General features: G+C 38.1%; 1 protein-coding gene across 1 annotated transcript in view; it reads right to left on the bottom strand.

Annotated features, from left to right (window-relative positions):
• Positions 1 to 2237: 2237 nt before the first annotated feature.
• LOC306902009 (carboxypeptidase Q-like) overlaps positions 2238 to 21783 on the bottom strand; it is a 36994-nt gene continuing 17448 nt past the window's right edge. Inside the window, exons 5-8 of the mRNA XM_079470272.1 lie at positions 12561 to 12672; positions 11266 to 11357; positions 9770 to 9971; positions 2238 to 6643 (exon numbers count right to left, since the gene is read on the bottom strand). Coding sequence (XP_079326398.1) covers positions 6483 to 6643; positions 9770 to 9971; positions 11266 to 11357; positions 12561 to 12672 — 567 coding nt within the window. The 3' untranslated portion in view covers positions 2238 to 6482. The remainder of the gene's footprint in view (positions 6644 to 9769; positions 9972 to 11265; positions 11358 to 12560; positions 12673 to 21783) is intronic.

The following is a 21783-nucleotide window of genomic DNA, read 5'->3' as shown; positions in this document are numbered from 1 at the left end:
AGTGTTCTCATGATAAAGGAATAAAAACAAATGCCACTCATCGTGATGCCATTCAAGAATATTTTGTTTTTCCAGTCAAGCAGTAAATTTGTCAAACATTGTAAAAGGAAAATGGTAAAAACAGTACATATGCCACTTTTTTTATTGCCACCTTAAAAAACAAATGTACAGTATACCCTCTGAAAAGTATGTACTGTATTGCAGACATGTAATAATGTACAGAAAGGTGTGTTCATAGCTTAACGTTTTTAAACGAGGTAAAAGCAGCCAATAGGTTGAAATTGATTTAAAGACATTCGTGTTCTCTAAATGAAGATAATACGTATTAATCTATATGAATATTAATTGTATGTACTTTATGTATACCCAGATCCACAACAGGTCCATGAGATACATAAGCAGTAAAACAATACAATTTGAATAAAATTGATTATTTGGTCTGTTTTTCAGGGACGTTCTTTCAGGCTTTTATTTCATTCTGAATAGGCAGCAAACCTGCCTGTGGTCCCTGCATAAGCTTCAAAGAATTCCAGGAATTCAAAGATTTTGATCTGTGGCATCTGTTGCACATTTTATTGAAAAGGCTGGATTACTCTGGTTTCATCTACCATTCTTCCATTTGAAAACACAAGGCTGTGGAAAATTCATCTATTGAGCAGAGGGGCACATCCATAGATCACAGTCACAGCAGCTGAAAGAAAGACGGTGTCCTATTAATTCAATCAATGATTTGTCAAGTAGCTCTTCACTACTTCATTCCACTTCATTATAAGGGGTTATTTTTTACATTTTGTATTCAAAGTTGTTTAGATAATAAATTATAAGGATTACAAATACTATCAAGAACATGAAGAATAAGTTATTTAAAGCAGTTTAATCAAAAAAGAAATGCCAAAGAATATCAACTCCATTTTTAAGTGGATTTGTTTGATGCGATCTGAATCCACTTAGCACAATGGCAAACACATGCCATCAAACATGCCATACTGTATAACTGAATTCATGCAACATAAAATTCAGAAAGAATGATGAAAGGAATGATACATGGAAGTGAGATGCACATTTGTTAAAGTGACATTGACTTTATTGAACAAATTTAGACAAGGATGAATTCTACCACAGTGGTTAACAAAACGCTGTTCACCTACATTCACGCAATATAAATCTCATAGATTCAAATATCTTCTGTAGACTATATATCAAGTTATTCCACACCAGACGCTGTAAATCATTTCTATATATGGACTACGCTTCACACGGGAATAACAAAGAGCCCATCCCATACTATTATAAGTACAAAGCACACAATTCGTAAGAATGGGCCTTAAGGATTTTATTTCTCTCACAGAAATGACAAGTATAGTTGAATCTGTTCATCAGTATTTTACAGGTTTATTTACTTGTTTGTATTTTGCACGTCACATTTATAATACAGGTGCCTCAACATTCTGAGAGGGCACGTTGCTTTGGCAGCCATAGCTGAACTTCACCTCCAGCTTTAACGAATCCCACGGGGAACAGAAATAATAAATCTGACCGATTTCTGTTGCCTTGACAACACACAAACTTTAGAGTGGTACCTTATGTGCCTTCCATGTCCATTTTACTGAAATACGTATGTTCAGATCATCTATCAGAAAAGGTTATTTATCTTAGGAGAGTAGCCATAAATTGCACACATTGGAAATAAGAGATGATGGATCTCATTTTGTCCCGTCTGTGATGCATAAAACGTTGTTATAAGACCTGTTTGGTAGACAGAATTTTGTTCCACAAGTCTTTAATGAATTACACGTGTGTAGCACAGATGCACAAATGTATTGAATGGAGTATCCCAAACTTTGAATCAGTATCAGCCATTGTTAGTATATAGTAAGATACAGTACAGTATGGTATGTATCATTTACATGGTCTGCATTGACAAAACTAACAAAATTGGTTATTGGTTAACGAACAATATTTCTGCTCCCTCGTGAACACTACACTGTATCCTGAGACCGAAATGTGGCGGTTTGCCTATAGTCTGTCACTCTCATTCAGTCGACAACGTGATCATAAGCTGGCAGCTTTAGGAGAGCTCTCCTAACAGAGATCTACATTTGGCCTGAAGGCATCCAGTCCATAGAGAGACTATGTTCCCAAAACCGTCCATCAACTGAATCTGAATTAATGTCAGTAATGCAGACTATTGGGGACATCATTTCTTGTGAGGAATCAAACAAAACGGACAAATATTTATAAGGTTGATGAACAGAACTATGACATTATTTTATTATAGAAGGTATTTCATTTAGATGACCTACTGTAAAGCAAATTACAAATAGAAAAATGAACATGCCATTTAATTTTGTATAGCTAGCATAGCAAAATAAAACATCTCATTGCTTGTTGCCAACTTCAAAGGCCATAACAATCAAACTTTACACTACATTGAAAACCTTCTCAATATGCAGATGTCAAGATTTACATAAATACAGTTACGGATACATTTCAATGCTTTGTTTCAAGAACATTTCTTTAGTTTTATGCAAAAACCGAGTACTCCCAGGTAAAAAGTCCATAATGCACTTAATGTGCTCGACTGTCACACATTAAGTGTATATAGTGTCTAAGTACAAACTTTGTGCAAGATAAGTGTAGATAAGTGTATTAAAGCGTACTTTTTTCACCTGGGCTGTGTTGTGCCAGTGCAAAACTAAAACCGCTAAACTGAGAAACATGTTTCCCTCAACAATACGCATTTATTTATACCCTTGATGCAATGTGAAATCAAGGTCCCAGGTGAAAACCGTTTGGGAAGCACTGATTTAAGACACACCAGGCTTCAACACTCTCCTGAAGCACCTTGGCTTTATTTGAGGTCTCCTCTATAAGTCTGACACACATATTTGGTGTGCTTGAATTGATGTCCTAACACATGCAGTACACATTGGTAGAAAAGGACAAGGAGTCGATTCTATAAATAAAAGCAAGATGGATGGGCGTCCATAACCCTATGTAAAGGTGACTCGGTTGGGTTTGTGTATGTTTACAGGAAGGTTCAAATATGCGTTCGGTGTAGGTAAATGGAGGAAATAGTGGCCGTTTCCACTGACTCGCGTAATTTTCCATCTCATTACACCCAACAATCTCTGCTTAACCTCATTAAACCTCAATGGCCCTGTTTGGAAGTCTGTTAGTAAGCAGAAGCGTTTTTTTCAAACATGGGTCCAGTGTGATCAACGGCTCTCAGGTTGCTTTTGCTTTACGCCTACGAGCTGCTATGCTTCCATGACCTGTAATTCAATTACTGACCGCTTCCATATGCATAAGGTCAAGCATTTAAGACCAAAGCTTCACTTCCACACACTTCTGCGTACCGAGTCTCTGGGAACGTCAGCTGAGAGCCGCTCCCGCGTATGGGTCCGCCGAGTCGATGTAGCTCTCGTTTTTGTTTTCGTAGGCTAAGCGGTGCCCTTGCAAATTCTGACATCATTTGCAATAACATACACAAGCGGAGCTAAAAGCTTCCAGATGTGTTTCTACTCAGCAGATTAACCTTAGCGCTTATTTCACAACTCAGGTTGAGAGCCGCTAAGGTGCGACGCTGGTTGCTTTTTACCGCCACACCCAACAGTCTGACTGCACCCTTTAACTCAACATAGCAATTTTCTCTCAAAAATTTGAAATAATACAACAGATCATATCAAATCTCGAAATGAGAATGCAGCTTTCTATCGTCGATGTAACAGTGTGGAAAGAAATTCACACAGGTTTGCAACAGCATGAGGGCGAATAAAGGGCTACCGAATTTTCATTTTTGGGTGAAGCAACACTAAGCCCAGAAAAAATGCTTTTATGGTCTCTAATCTGAGGCCCACGAGGATGTAAAGGCAATATGAGTCGATGCCTTCACGGTTTTGTTACCCGATCAAAGCAAAGCAACCCAAAATCTCTTGTGGAGTCATTTTTCTTGAGGATTCGGGAGAAAATGATTATGTCTATGAGAAAGTGAAGGTCAGGAATAGAGCGAGCACCGCTTAAGTACAACCAGGTCTTCACTTTAAACTGACCTATTACTATAGCCTATAGGCTATTATTGTCAAAAAAGAACATGTAAACATTAAGTACAAAAATAAATAATATAAACAACACCAACAATGAGTGTAACAGTAAAATACCAGTCACCTTATTTTCCAATCTGTGACATTTCTCTCAGTGTGGCAGGATATGGTGAAAAGGGATTTTGTGGCATAACCAAATACTTTTCTTCCATAGTGCTCATATGTCCCTCAATCGAAGTTGTCATAGAAACAAGAACTTACTTTGATGTTATTGAAAACCAGACATTAAGTGCAGGCACAGACGGACAGCATAATGGAGCCGCAAAATTACAATTGCATTTCCATTGCCTGATAAACACAGCAATATATGCTTTCAACGTCAATCAAAGAACACATGTCTGGATTATTGGTGCGCTACAAAAATAACCTCCATGGAATGAAATACTACAATAAATCATCCTGCAAGTAAACATATTAGACAACACACACATACTGTATATACAGTATAAAGTTATTACTTCTAATAACTACCACGCATTATAGTCTTTACAATTTGAGTCACTTTATATTTTTTAACGCTAACATGAGCATAATGCTATATGTAACTTCAATAATCTAAATAACATAACTGTGATAAAGACGTAATAGATTCAATGGTAAAACTAGAGGAATGATGACTGGGAGATGTATTTGTCACCTCATGACCACATGTTTGTTTTTTGCAAAGGAGAACTAGGCTCGGTTTCCAAGGGGAAACTCTGATAACTAAGAATCATTCTGTGAAATCTGGACTAGAAGGAACAATGCAATACTATATGACGGCATATATGCTTTCCGTTTCTCGTTGTTTACATGAAGTCACTACTCATTTTAGATAGAGGATAGACTGGATAAGACATTATTTATTCATTTCATTGTATGTACATTTATTACAGATTCTTATTATGTCACAAATGACATGCTTAAAGTCCTAGCGCAACACCAATTGGAACGCGCAGCATTATTTGATGTGTTGATGTAATTTCAACTGAAAAATGAACACAGCGCTAGACTATCGAGTGGCCCCGCCCCTTTTAAAAATAACCAATAGCGTTTAGTTACAGTTAGTCTGGCAAAGCTACATTCAACAGCGTGATAGCCGCAGTGGTATAAAAGTCTACTGAAATGATTAGGAAGGTCAGGGATAGCAGTTATGTGTTATTTGAAGCTGTTGAGTGACACTGGCGATTGTCTTCTCCTTTACTCAACAAGGCTGCGATTGCTGATCTCTTCCATAGAGCCTTAACATACAACATACTGTATAGACTTTAAACGTGTCAGATACGTTTTGTTTTCTCAGCAGATTTGCGCGTATGATCGACGGATATGATCAACTCTGTGCTATCGTTTCTCTTAACCGGAGGACACTCGCGTGACACTAACATGAAATTAAGTTTTTAATGTTAATGTTTACACTCTCTGGATCATCCCCTATCTCACGTCTAGTGCATTATGTGTCATTTACCATGCAGGCCATAATAAATGTAAGAACAAGTGGCTTATATGAGGCGCCGCTTCCCCAGCTCTGATAGTGAAGGGGGCGGGACTCTTCCGATTCGAAAGCGGATTTGATTGGATGGGAACTTTGACGAGAGGCTGAAGTGTAGCATGATGTCATGGCATTTCTAGATTTGTTTGAGCGCACGTGCCAGACTGTCAGTTTTGAAGGCTTATATCTTCTAGATGGGAATTTTGTCAGAGTGTAGGAGCATATCAGTTTATTAAAGTCTGTAAGGCTAACTTATTTTTAATAAAAGGTAAAAAACTTTTATTTTTATTTCACTGGGGCTTTAAAGGAGTACTTCACATTGAAAATGAAAATCGTGCCATTATTTTACTTATTTTTCAATTCAATTCAACTTTATTTATATTGCGCTTTTCACAATTTGCATTGTTCCAAAGCAGCTTTACAGGGGAAAAATAAAAAATAAAAAACCCCAAAAAAGGGTAAAACTACATTTTTTTGACATCTGTATGACTTTCTTCTGCAGAACACAAAAGAAGACATTTTAAGAAAGATTGGTAACAGAAAACCGTTGGTCCCCATTGACTTTGTATATTGTGACCATACAATAAGAGTCGATGGGGACCGATGTTTTTTGGTTAACATTTCTTTCTAAATATCTTTTGTGTTTTGAAGAAGAAAGAAAATTACAAAGGGTGATTAAATAATGACAGAATTTTCCTTTTGAAATTTAATTTACAATGTAAAAAAAGTACATTAGAATTTCATAAGAATAAAAAATGAAAGTAAATTATACAAGACAGAAAACAATATTGAATGCTGGATGATAATGGAGTGAACAAGGATCTAATTATGTCAAATCACAAAAGTGTCCTGGAATCATGTGGCCGCTGTGAGCTGATGGAGATAGGTTTGCATTGTTTCAGAGTAACTTGTTATCTGGGCAGCATTTCCTCCAGGTCAGCCACCACATAAGCCACTACAGCCCACAGAGCGGAGCACAGGTTCATCTCCTCTGGGTTTTGAACACTCATGGTGTCTCCCTCACTGTGGTGGAACCAGAAGTACCTCTGATCTGCAGTGTGCAAACTGGCACCTGAAACAAAGTGAAAGTGTACATAACACGGGACAAAAATGCAATTAGAATGACATTCAACTGAAGTAAACATGTACCTGTGTTATGCTGCCATGGCAATATATAAAATAAACTACTTTCATAATAACACATACCTTTATAAAGCTTAGTTATAAGAGCATTGACTGTCTATTATTTGTTATTTATGTAAAATAATGTTGGTGTATGTGGCCGCCTTACTTCCAATATAAATACATTAGTGTACATGTGATTTAAACAAAGTCTTAATATTTTTTGTGATGTTCAACATCATTGGTGTCAATTTTTTTAATTTATATTTCTGCCACCAATACAGTATTTTATGTTCTAAATATTTTTTATATTTCTTTATGATCTTTTTGAGTTTATATTCACTTTGCTCTATTCTATTCTATTCTATTCTATTCTATTCTATTCTATTCTATTCTATTCTATTCTATTCTATTCTATTCTATTCTATTCTATTCTATTCTATTGCTGTAGACTGCCTAAGCCTTTAAAAAAAAGCATTTTTAAGGACATACTGTCACTGACACTGACAAATAAACTTGAAACTTGATAGAGCTAACTGTACTGAACTTGGAACATTCCTGCAAATATTCCGTCTTTCCCTTTGCTCTATAACAGAATTACCCCAGAATACCCCATCATGCATTTCTTTCTCTTCAGTCTTACAGTCCAAACAGACTGGGCTTTGCTATTTCCTCTAATATTTCCTGTCTGGTAAATCCTTGTAGGATCTCCAAGTGCTGCTGATGGAAAGCGACCCAAAAAGACAAGATGACACTGCGTCACTCAAAGAGACGTCAGAACCATTTCAAAATAAGTGTGACGCTAACGCTCGCAAAAAACTTTTCTTTTTCCACTGAGCATTGGTTCTCTTTGTTTAGAGAGGCAATGGAACATAAAGAAAAAGAATCCAGCAGCCATGTGGTTGCAGTTAAAGCCTGTTGGCCTGCCATCTATTTCTGTACCGATTCCATATGTGAACCAAGCCCATCCATCCACAAGACTCTTCATTCCCAGGGAAATTCAGGAAGAAAGTCTTGTTCGACCTTAGAAGGGTGTTTAGTGAAGCATTGCTTATTCCTTGGCCCAGAATCAATAGTGTGGGGCGTATGGAGTATAGTGAATACTACAGGGACCATCATGAGGAGCACTGAAGTGAGAAAACTGCAGTGTTGAGGCTTTATTCATAAAGTCTGAGAGCTCCAGTTTAAACACATCTGTCAGTGATGACTTTTAAATGTCTGTTTCATTATATATTTACCGAGAAGATAAATGCTCACAAAAATTGATTTTGGATCCACTCTATAACCTAAACAAGAACTGATCAAGATACGGCATGGCAAGTTGGTACGCTGCCATGACTGTAGCAAAAATCATTTTAAGTTACAACATTAAACTAAAGAGAGGCAGGTCTTTTGCAACGATTTGACTGAAAGACGGCGCAAACATTTCACGTATGAGTTTGCAGCCTGGTCAAGGGGAAAGACTACCGAGCGACTTGTGATTACACACCAAACGTGGCACAAATCTTCAGATAATGGAAAAGCAAAACCTCAGCTCGCTTGCTCCAAATAGCCGCGGTGTTTGGACAGCTGCGCCTATGATTCATTTGTTTAACGTGTTGCCTTTAAACTTCAGCGGAGTTTTGCCATACGTTCCTACACGCCTCCTGCTGAGCTCATTTTTCCTGCGATACTGCAGTGATGTCACGGCCAATCCATCCGATAACAGCGTGCGCGGCTGCAGAAGAACCTATTCTCTCGTGTGACACAGTTCAGTGCTGGTTAAAGCAATCAGACTGGTGACTACAGCCATTAATGGGATTTATTCAGCCCGACGCTTGAGCAATTTTATATAATGATGGGTAATGGCACATGCATGATCGCTGGTTAGCCTAAAACACTGCAGAAAAGACACTGATCCACTGCATAAATTCTATAAACGTACATTCCCAGCACCATCAATGATATCGGCAACCGTTTTTATGCTAATGGCGACAGCAAAGATCAATAGTCATAATAAAGAAGAAGAGTTGGGCCCTTTTTCCAGTGTGAAAGTATTAGAAGTTACACTACATTGCAGCTGTCCGAATCGGCTCCTCAGGGTTAACTATGTGAGCTTTCTTCATCTCTGCCGAGTGTTTGAGAGAGCTCATTTCACAGACCATTGGTTGAACTCAAACAATTAATGCGGTTCTTTCAGTCATTAGACTGAGAAAAGTCCCTGAGATTGAGGTGCAAAACTTTAGGAGTATAAATGAAACGCATTACATGTGTAAAACATCCGAAGGGTGACTGAAGTGAGTGGCTATTAAATGAAGAGGCTTTTTAACGTTGATAAAAGCTACCAGTAGCCTAAAAGCACACAAATGTATAGATATACTATATCCCTATATGTTAAACTGCTTGTTAAACAAATTTATTTATGAGGTTGAGGACGTTGTTAAAACATTTATTTTCCTAGTTACAGCTTATATTCTATCCTTATCACAAACATCTGATTTACACAGACAATTCATTTATTGCCTGGGAATGTGAGCGAAATAAATAAAATGCATTGCAAGGTTGTGAACTAAACTAATATGATATCTGATTTCTATCTACCCAAATCGCTTACTTGCGTCTTGTGTTACCACTGTCTGCACTTCTGTTCATTTGGGCTATTTACATTGTAAATCGCTTTGGATAAAAGCATCTGGCAAATGCGTAAATGTAAATGTAAGATACTTTGAAGAAAGTTGGTAACCGAACACTGCCCGACCCACAATTCAATGGGTACCAGTAAACAACATTTCTCAAAAGATCTTTTGAGTTTTGCAGAAGAAAGAAAGCCAAGAGGGTGAGTAAATGATAAAGAATTTTCATAAAACTTTTTTTGTAGTCCTTGCAGTCAACATTCTGCATCCTAATTTTTATATATACAAGAGTATACAGGGATTTAACAGTCAACTTCCTACCTTCAATACTATGATTCACAGTCTATTTATGTAATCTATTGGCATTTCCTGCAATACGTTTGGACTCGTAAGTCACGCCTAAAACGTCTGAATTAAAAAAAACGCAGAAGATCAAAGGCAGCCGTACAGTGGATGAAACTGACCTGGGACTCCAGCTTGCATCCACATGTTAATATCCGTCCCCTCTCCGTGCCGCTCCAGAGACGTGACGTTGATGGGAGCCAACAGTTTCATCACCTCCTTCATGATCGCCCTAGCTTTGTCACTCCCAGTGAACTGCAGCCCCAGGGGCCTGAAGGTGCCCAGGTCAGATTCCATTACCAGGTCAAAGTTCGAGATGTTTGCCTTAGGAGAAGCAGAAGAGAAGTCACCAATATATTAACACAGCAGTGTGCAAATGGAAGTAAAAAAACTTCTGGTGAATCTTTAAAAAGTCAAGAGATGAATTATACATTGGATGAATCACAGAAATGAATTCCTTTTGTGTATCTGTGTTCTTGAGCCCTGGGTTGATTCAGATAGAAAGATGGTTAGCTTCCTTCTCAACAGTATGCATTTCAGCTCCAACTCTTCAGTCGTACCCACTATCTACATAATTGGATGTAATACAGTAAAAAGTTGGATCACAGGCCAAAAACTTGGCCTGAAACCACTGCTCTCTGATCAGTATCCAACCTCATAAAAGGAAAACCAAATCCCATGGTAGTGTGATATAATGGAGTTTCACGTCCAACTGCTGGATAAATTGTTCCATACCATAAAGTATCACTTTACAGCCGACAGACCTGACAAATACAGTTAACTGCGCCGTTCGCTCCAAAACCAGAAGAGTCCAAGCTAAATATTATTGACAGAAATAAAGTTGCATGGACGGGCACCGCGGCGCTTGGGTTTGTGTGGGAAATTAACAAATACTTTTCACTGTCAAGAATAAAAATGAGAAAGAAAGAAACTTTTTTCATATGCCAATTCTCAAGACAACAAGCCATTTAAACTGAACTCAACGTGAATGAACCGAGATCCTTTGTGCTTTTGGGATACGCATAAACCGAGTTTAGATGATAAGGGTAAAGCCATTTAAAATACAGTATCACATTAGACTCACATTAGATCTTGTTAGCCCTGATGAAAGATCTCAGAATTGCTCAAGGGCACTAGAGCAGTTGCATAATGCACGCTAGCTTGTGAAACGCTTTAAATGAACATTTGCGGCTAATGAAAAATGTGAATTACATCGAACTTAATATCATTTACAAAATAGGGGGTGTCAACGGAGCGCACTGGCAGTGACGGTTATTTGCAGTGGCGTTTAAACACCCAATTCACTGAAGGAATTATGCAAATCAGGTGACGGCACAAACGCCCAGAACATCTGTGGCGAGTGCAATTTGCACGCCGCAGTTCTTGCGGGTTGGGTCTGAGTGCTATGCTGTGCAGCATGCATGCTACCAAAATCTGGCATCATTTTGTAGGGGATATATAGCACCGCTCCATCGCTGCAGGCGGTGACGTTGAAGTACTTTCTTGAATTCACCCCGTGTGTTTACATACATAAAACATGTCACAGATTACACAGACTTGTGTCACGTGATAGAACAGAAGGTTAATAGTTTTAATGCGGTGGACAGGTGTGACTTACTTTGTGGTGTTGAAAGTACTGAGCAGCCCCCACTCCTCCCGGCTCCTCTGCAGACCACAGAACCGCCCTCAGTGTCCGTTTGGGACGCAGCCCTTGGGACAGAAGCAATCAACAGTATGATGCAACCACATCATATTTCAGAATACATTTTCATAATGCAGCCGGTGTAAGAGGCCGTCGGCAAGGTCATCAATCTAATCTTTAGCAGAGGCGCACAGAGGAAATTAAATTTATTTTTAAAATAAAACTGCATTTGTAAGTTCAGCATGACACATCGCAGACCCCTCTTTGACGGTACTGGATGATCTCGGCCCTTGAATACCGGGCACTTCATAACTGTCTAGGAGAGATATTAATTGTGCTGAAAATACTCAATGATCCAGATAGAGGAACTGTCTGTACGTCTTCTAAACTGCAGGGTCCACATAGTAAACCTGGTCACCGTGTCCATGTCAGATCGCACGGCAGGGTTGAGGCAATGTTATACAGCACAAAGTGGGTCTATTATGAAAGAGAGAAATCTGAGATTTGTGGAGTAAATAACTTGATCATCGGAATAATAAAAATCTGCATACTAAATGATTTAAAATGTTGTGGAGAATGTTTATTCAGCAGGCATTGGAATGAATCATGTTGTGTGCGGTTTGCTAGTGTTTTTGGCAAGAGAAAGATCTTAAATACAAATGAGCACAAGCCTCAGCATTGCCTCTGCAATAAAGCAACAATATACAGGAGAGGGTCCAAGAGACCCAAACTCCATTACATATTGACACTCGGCAGGAATTTTAATAATCCATATAATAATATAATATTCCCCTTGCGCTGCACTTAAAGCACATTTCTGCAAAATCGTATTCTGAACTAGTTGCCAGAGGTCACACTTTCCAAACATGAACCAGTTACTCCTTGTCTGCATAAAATATGTTGCATTTATAATGTGGCCTACCGTGATACTTGATTCTCATTGGTCAATCACAGAATTGTTTGGTTAACTATTATAAGAAACGCAGGAAAAGAACTGTATAAATAACCTATTTTCTACACAGCTGTAACAGTTTCGTGTACCAGGCGGCAGTCTCTTTCTTCACACATAATGAAATATTTCCAACTCAAATCAATATTTAATATACTTTTATTTATTCTGTAAGAAGCTTTATAAATGTACCTTCAGGGTGATACTAATGCCTTTTATTGGCTCACTGCATTATTGCACATACTCACGTACGCAGTGCTCTGTGTGTGTGTGTGTGTGTGTGCGTGTGGGGTTTTTGAGACAGTATCAACACGTGTCTCACCTAAGTCTTTTATTAGAGAAAGGGCCTCCCAAGAAATGACAGCCCCGCCTCCATCATCCATAGCCCCCTGACCCACATCCCAGCTGTCGAGGTGACCACTGAGCAACACCACCTGGAGGACACAGAGAGTGAATACTAAAAAATTATACTTGCGCACACATTTCAAGAGTTTCGGTATCGGTTACACAATTGGTTAAAACCAGGATTTACATAAAAGACTTTAAAAAACATTAAAAGACGACCTGGCAAACTTTTCCAGATGTTTCCTTTCAGTGTAAATGGATAGTTAGACCACATTGAAACCCCACACAATCTTATGGCAAATTTCTATAATTTGTATGATCTCATTTGTGCGTTTAAGTACGATCTGTTATCTGTTTCACCCCAGCAGCTTTAGAGGTGGAGCCACATTCTTTCTTTCTTCTTATAATCATACGGTTTTGTACGTTTCACATGATTCATATTCATTGTTTTCAAATCACTTTTTCACGTTTTCCAGTTGGTAAAACCCAAGCCTGTCGTTGTAGATTTGATTTAAACTCTGAACATCCTGGTTTTGAAACTGGCTAAAAATATCTCCCTGCGCTCCACTGAGAACATCTATCTTACATTCACATTCGCAGCCGTGCTGCATAAACATCAAGAATAATTCGTACAAATATCGCCATCGTGTTTCTCTGCTGTCAGACTGCGGTCCACACAAAGCCTCCACAGACTGCTCAACATGCTCGGCTTTTACGGAAGTAAACATCCTAAAGGTTTAGATATGTGAGGGTTGCCAGATGCTTTGACAAGTATCAGCCCACAGCATCCTGCTGGCAAATGAACAAATGGGGTATGGACGTCAGCCCCCTTACCAAAACCCTCTACCTCAAATTTATTTTTGAATACCAAGACAGATTTAGTCAGTATCATTTTTCTGTCAGTTTCATGACAGGTTAGCACAAAGTACAACGAGATGGTGTAGAAAAGCCTAACATTATGTGAGGTTATACGTTCGTATTAGGTGAACTTCAAAGCAACGTCCATCATGGTCCTCTACCCGTGTAGATGAACCGAAAACTGTAACTTTCTGTTGTTATCATTCTTTTATCTTCTACAGAGTACAAAGGTTCCTTGATCTCCTCCACAGTGAGATTTGGTGCTTTCATGATGTTATATTCAAACACCACAGAGACTGGTGGCAACATCTAATGTGTGTGAAATCTAAAAGTTCAGTATTGCTGAATGAGTAAACAAACAAAGAACAGTACAATCAAACGGTATTATGTACTCGTGTTGTTCGATATGCTGTTTGGAACAGAAGAAATAAAAAAAATGATCCAAATCCTAAAGGAACCAAAGAGCTCCATAAAACTACACACAAGTTTTATAAGGTAATACAGAATAAACAGATCAAGTTAATAAACCGATCTTCCCCTCCTCAAACTGCGTCCGAAATCGCATACTGTGACAGTACGCGATGAAATTCAATAAGTACCTACCTGTCGGCCGTTAAAACGGTACGTTCTATATGGTATGGGGGGAGTAGTATGACTACATTTCGGACATACTGCGTCTGCCATGTTTTATGGTCGGGTGACCCGTATGCTCTTTGACCTATGATGTATTAACAACAACCTACACGTTACTGTTGATATAAACATAATTGAGAAATTCATTTATTGGCACTTACGATAAAAACAAGTGTCTGCCTTAAAGTTATCCACTATATTTTTTTGATTTGCTTTTGAAATTTGACCGTTGCTCAGCTCCCGTGGCATCATGGAATAGATAAGTGTCCATCTGATCCACACTCACAAATCGCTGAGGAAGTAGTAGACCATCCGTGTATTTCTCGCCTACTGCTTTTGCATACTGCGGTTTCGGACATACTTTTCATGTTTCTCTGCTCCACTCATTTGACACCTACTGTATAGTGCGGAAGTAGGTGATTTCAGACGCAGCCCCTGAGTAACCTGCAACCGGACTTTGACTGTTATTGATGACGTAGCGTGAGAACACAAGACTGCTGAAGAACGCATGTTGAGAAACGGCATACAGCTATCGTCAAGCGTCTTCTCAACCACACGTCAAATTGATAGTCCCGTTATCTTGAAGACTCAGACGAAAAAATACTGTAGTATTTGCTAAAGGCAATTGTAGCACCCTTGCAGTAAATTGATAATCTGTAGTAAACACTGTAGTTTACTATAGTAAGGTTAAAAAAACAGTAAAGTATCTAGTAATTTTACTGCAGTTGACTAGGGTAAATAACACTGTAGCATACTACAGTAATTTATGTGTACAAATATAGTACCACTATTGTATAGTGAAAAAACTAAATACATAGAACTTAGAGAAAATAAATTTAGGTAAACAAAAAATGATGGCATTCATTTATCTGGATGTAACATTAATGTCATTTGTCAGTTACCTGCATATTCATGTGATTGTTTTATTGATGACAACAGATGTTTTATACTTGTGATACAACTGTTTGGCCTCTGTAGCACTAGTGGTATGTGCACAAAAAGTAAACGTACAGCCCTGACACTAATAATACTTACTGCTTGCCTTTGTTCTATAGCAATCGTGGAGAGTATTAACGAATTTAGGTGGCCGCAGCCGACAGGTAAAACACTTATAAGCAAACTTGACCAATCAGGATCCGAAACAATTATTTGACACTAAAAATGAAATATGATTGTTTCATATTTCTACTCGGACAAGTGAATGACACATTTACTTATTCACTCAGAGACAAGCAGAAAAAGCACATCAAATAATTAAACCGGTATTGTATAATAACTGATGTTATTCACAGTATATCTTCAATTTTATTAGCAATTCAGCACAACTTCCAATTTGTTTTTAAAGGTCCAGTATGTGATTTTTTTGAAAGATCTATTGACTGAAATGCAATATAATATACATACATTTCTGGTCAGAGGTATATAAAGACCTCACATAATGAATCCTTATGTTTTTATGACATTAGAATGAGCTGCGTACGCTGTGGGTCCCCTTTCATGGAATTCACCATGTTTCTACAGTAGCCCTAAACGGACAAACTGCTCTACAGAGCGCATTTCATAGGCGCATTTGCTAATTTGGGAAAGAATCGAAAACGTGACGACATTTTTGTTCTGTGTCGGCCTTCGAAAAGCAGTGGTGGAGTGAGCTATTTTTACAAAATGCAAACAAACTAAGAGATTTCGGATGTTTCAAACGCACTGCATACATTACTGGTTTGCGGTTGGACAGGCCTCATTTGATGTGGTCCTAAAAAAATTCTCTCACATTCATATAAATTTTTTTGCAGTTTAGGTAGATATTTCAAACTCAAATAAGCCAACTATACTAATCAATAAAGACATTTTAAAATGCTCCAGAAAATAGAAACCAAAAGAGAGAGATCCATCAACGGAGGCAAGGAGACTCCAGATGAAACTTCCTAATAGCTGTGTCAGGGTGGAATGCGGCAGCTGACTGAGCTCATAATTAAACACTATCATATCCCTGTTAATGAGCTCTGAAAGGAAGAGGCTATTCATTACCAAGCACTGAAATATGAATGAACCAGAGAAATGCAGAGAAAGGATAAGATGAGTCTAATGGACTCGTTGTCTGAAGGGAGTCATACTGAAATGCACATTCAATATACTGCGGTAAATCTGCACAGGAGAGCTCTGTATTTACTGTACAGCTGAACGATCGACACGTGCCAGTCAGACTAAAGTCACTTCATGTTTTTGTTCACATTAATAAAGAATTGTGATGCTGCACAATGAGGGTAATTATTTGAATTGTATTATTTTATTTAGAAATTCACATTATAGGGTATATGGTGTTGCAAACCCTTTAATAGTTTAAAAGTCTCCATGAAGTCTTTTTTGTAAAATGTCACGCCTTACTCCAAGATTATGGGGTCTTCTTTCTAAATAAGACTGTAAATAAGACTGTGACTACAAAATGCATTAGCCACATTCTTACTTTAATGGAGTAGTTTGCTTTAAAAATAAAATGCCATGATAATTCACTCACCCACATGTCATACAAGCCATCTGTGTGTTTATTTCTTCTGTCGATAACAAATTGAGGCTTATGTGGAAAGCCTTCCAGAGTCCATATAATGGACTCGAACGGGGAGCTGTTGGTTAAAGTCGAAATGTTTGTGTCATCGTAGATTCAAGAGGCTCTAAACAACACCGGCTGATGAATAAGGGCGAAACGATTAGTCATTTTCCAAGAAAACAAAAAAATTATTTACTTTTTAAACATAAATATATGACTTGCACTGCCTCCACGATGCACATCCTCGACTTCAATATTTCGCAATCACATTGGAGAAGTTACGAAGGTTTTTGAAAAGATTTAAACATCCCTGATATACACACAAACTGACCATTTTAAACAATGTCTTACACGATGACATAACGTGTCATTCAACATCCAAGAACTTTTAAGTTAAACACTGGGTGACCTTCCCAATGTGATTACATAGTCTTGGACAGGCAACATGGAGGCACTTGGAAAATCACTTATCGTTTCGCTTAGTCATCGGCTTGTAGAGCGTTTTTGAAGCTGTGATGAAACAGAAATTTGGACCTTAACCAACAGCCCCCCGTTTATGTCCATTATATGGAGAAGAACCCTGGAAAGCTTCGTCATAAGCCTCAATTTGATTTCGACAAAACAAAATGAACACAAGGACCGCTTGTATGACGTGTGGATGAGTGAATTATCATGATATTTCTATTTTTAAGTGAACTACTACTTCAACTCCATGCTTCAAGATATGGTCAAAACTACTGCGACAACAAGTCCACCAGAACAGCCCACCAGAGACCGATATCACACATTTAATCATCAAAAATTGCATTCCACCAACAACTATCCTCATATTCTGAGTAGCCTGACACCATCCAGCCCAAAGTCAGTTTACCTACATCTAGGCATCTCATTTGGACAGACTCTGTGTAGACTGAGGGATTTCTAGGGGATGGCAAAACATACACAAAGTCCAAAAACATCTGTGTAGCTACATGTAAATACACAGACGGCGGCCTAATTCACTGACACTGAATGTTTACCGTAAAGAGACGTGCATTACAGGGATGTCATCGTGAATACGCTTGAGGACAGACGGACTAACAGAAAGACAGAGGTTAGACAAACCCGCTCTCTCATTTACTTTCTCCTCCCCCAACACTTCCAGGAACTCTATCATTGCGTGTGCTAAAAGAGAACAGTGCAAACCAGAATGAGAGAGACAAACAGACAGGACTCCCTGTAAGAAGAACGGACTGTACAGTATGTTCTTCCCAGCTCTTTCAAAACTCAGTAAATCATTCACAGATCGCTTTCTGGTGACTTTTCGGTGTAACTCAAACGATCGTAAAACAGAAGGAGGCAAAACCATTCTTTTAAAAACAAAAAGACAAACAGACAGTGATGAAAGGTCTGTAAATATTCTAAACGTTAAACAGTATCGAATTGACGGTCGACTGTAGCTTCCAGATCAAGATTACATCTCTCTAAAACACATCAGAGCGGCTCTTTTTGGAAGCTTTAAGGAATTTTCCAGATTTAAAACAAGTGAAGTTGTAACAACAGCATAAGTGGCATGCTGTTGAATATCACAGACAATAATGGATTTTCCCTCAAAGCCAGACATAAATAGCAAAACATGGGACAACCAAAGACTTTCACTGCATTTACATTAGTGAATTGCAATTGATTTTGTGAACAAACTATAGCGTAGGTTCATTTTTATTCCGTGGTTATCGACAGCATCAATAAAGATGAATGTGTTCAAAACCCAAAACATTTATTTTCATGTCAGTACAAGGCTTTCGTTTGAATGATTTAGAGACTGCAAACCGACTTAATAACTTTCTATTAAAGAATTCCAATCAGAATTCATGTGGTATCAACTTCTCTATAGGAACCCTCAACCAACTCCATTGCCAAAGAACACAACATAACACAAAAGCCCCCCCATGAAATCATATACATTAGTTTGAAATAACTAAACAAGTCATTTACTCACTCCAACCCTCCCTTCTAAGGACTACGGTGGCTGATACAGGACAAAAACGGTTGTCACGATTTTGAATCTTTGCCAAAGGAGAGAATGTATTTAGGAAAGACGCACTGTGGAGCAGTTTGTCCGTTTAGGCTTCTGTTGAAACAACATGACTACTTACATGGCGAAGGGGACATGTGGTATATAGATATAGCTTTATATGTAAGAGCAAGGTTGTGGGTTCGATCCCATAGGATTGCAGATACCTATGTATAAATATATAGGATAATGCAATGTAAGTCGCTTTGGATAAAAGCACACGGTATCTTTAAGTTATCTAGTGCAGCGCAAGGGGGACGTGTGTCCGGGGGGTCGGCGAAATGATTTCCGCAGTATGGAAAATGCAAACGGAACCGCGTGATTTTTCTCTTACTCCATACTCTTGAAACACACAAAAAACATTTGTTACATTATTGACTTACAAAAAAATCATAAATTGATAGCAAATCATATATCTATTTTTTGTATTGAAATCATCAGTGTCATCAATGCATTAAAAAGTGTAATTTTCATGTCACATGGCAGACACCCCTGCTCTCTCTGTTCCATATCCAGGGAGAAGAGTGAATCCCTGTAGGCGAATATACCCAAATGTCAAATAGACCTAAGCTAATATGGCTAAAAGTCAAGAGTCAGGATCAAGAAAAAAAATACTGACCTGATTTTATTAAAAAAGATGGAATATAGGCAGCTATAATCATGGTTTCTCAATTTTCATTACTACAACCCGCCAACATAAAAGGATAATAATAGCTAATAAAATAATTTATCCATGTGTTAATTTCAACAGTAAGCCTCTGTTGTGCAGCACTGCTTGCTAAAATTAAATAAATAAACTGTATATACAATGAATAACTAGCCCATCATATTTCCTTTTGAATTTTAATTGTCAAATATGTAATTGTCAATGTTTCGTGTCTTTATTCGATTACCACAGGGTCTGAGAATACATTTGTATTAAAATCATAAATCCAGAAATACTAAAACGAAACACTGATATGAAGTGCTCTAACGTTTCCTGGTAGATGGCTGCATTGACGGTGGACTTCAGAAAACAGTGGACTGAGATGAAAGTAAATTTCGCAATTCATTTGGAAATCAAGGTCCGAGAGTCTGGAGGAAGAGGCACAGAATACATGTTGCTAGAAGTCCAGTGTGAAGTTTCCACAATCAGTGAAGATTTGGGCTGCCATTTCATCAGCTGGTGTTGGTCCACATTCAACGCAGCCATCTACCAGGAAAATTTAGACCACTTCATCCTTCCTTTATGGAAATTTACTTTTCCAGCAGGACTTGGAACCTGCCCACACTGCCAAAGGTACCAAAAGCTGGTTCAATGACCACAGTGTTACTGTGCTTGATTGGCCAGCAAACCCACCTGACCTGAGCCCCATAGAGAATCTATGGGGTTTTGTCAAGAGGAAGATGACAGACACCAGACCCAACACTGCAGATGACCTAAAGACCGCTATCAAAGCAACCTGGGCTTCCATTACACCTGAGCAGTGCCACAGGCTGATTTGCCTCCATGCCACGCCGCATTGATGCAGTAATTCATGCAAAAGGAGGCCCAACCAAGCATTGAGTGCATGGAAATTAACATACTTTTCAGAAGCCTTACATTTCTGTAAAAATATCATTTCATTGATCTTATGTAATTTTCAATTTTTTTGCGACACTGAATTTTGGGTTTTTATTATCTGTAATCCATAATCATGAAAATTTCAAGAAATAAAGGCTTATATAAAATATTTCACTCTATGTGTAATGAATCTATATAATATATGGGTTTCACTTTCTGAAATGAGTGACAAAAAATATTCACTTTTTTCATGATATTTAAAATGTTTGAGATGTACCTGTATATTGCTATTGTTGATTTACAAGGTGTAAATGATGTGCACATTTTGTTGGGGTATTTCCTGTTTTCAATACTGTACAGAACACGCTAATAAAAGAACAATGTATGTGCATACTGTGAGCAGAGCTACAGTACAGTGACCAGCTTCGGCCATTCGACAACATGATTTTCCATCCCTCAACGCTACTTTCCCACCGGTTTAAACACGCGCTAGACAGAGGGGTTTCAACGTTTGTGTGCGTCTCTTGAGCACCAGTATTTATGGGGGTTAACAATGACATTGTGCTAATGCGAGCAGTCGAGCACTATACAAAAGAACATAGAGAAAACAGACACAGCTCTTTACTAAAAGCTGAACCTTTTAAGACAACAAAGTATATATTTTGTGCAATAACTGCCTGTCAGTTGAGTTTGTGACAAAACATTTTGCAGTATTTACATATTGTTTATTGCTGCATTATATCATTAATTTAAATAGAAGTACAATTTTTTTCATAAAGTATAAGGTGATTTTATAATGACTATATTTTTGCATTTTGTGGAAATTTAAAGAAAAAAAATTCCTATATATTTCATTATTAGAAGGATGCTTGGATATAGAGCGATGTTCGGCTCAATATATGAACAATGGCATTGACTTTATAACTGTGGAATAAAAAAACTGTGTAACTTTCACAGTCTTCATAAACTTTTAAAAAATATTTTTAATTGGAGGCTGCCATTTTTTGGCGTCAAAATCTGTGATGTCAAATGGTTGCAACCTAAACCTGTTCTCTTTCACAACAGCGAAGCACACATGTTTTCCATATATAATAGTAAAATATAAAACATAAGACCAGATACTATATGAACACTCAAGCACAGTAGGTGGCGGTATGTCCTCTTGACACAAGCCAGCCTGCCTGCCATAAAAGAAGAACACGTTCAGTATCAGTATTCGTCTGTTCAAGCGTGCATTAAATCATAGCTTTAAACTACCGCCTTTAAGACATTTAAGACTATTTAAGACATTAGCATCCACCATAATCGTGAATATACACTGAATATACACCAAATAGCGTCTTTATTGTCTTACATTTTTTCCAGTCTTCCACTGTCCAATTTTGGTAAGCTTGTGCAAATTGTAGTCTCTTTTTCCTATTTGTAGTGGATATGAATGGTATCAGGTGGGGTCTTCTGCTGTTGTAGCCCATCCGCCTCAAGGTTGTGCGTGTTGTGGCTTCACAAATGCTTTGCTGCATACCTCGGTTGTAACGAGTGGATATTTCAGTCAAAGTTGCTCTTCTATCAGC

The sequence above is a fragment of the Barbatula barbatula genome (assembly GCF_947034865.1).
Source record: "Barbatula barbatula genome assembly, chromosome: 12".
Lineage (NCBI taxonomy): Eukaryota > Metazoa > Chordata > Actinopteri > Cypriniformes > Nemacheilidae > Barbatula > Barbatula barbatula.
This window is presented reverse-complemented; position numbering and strand designations above follow the sequence as displayed.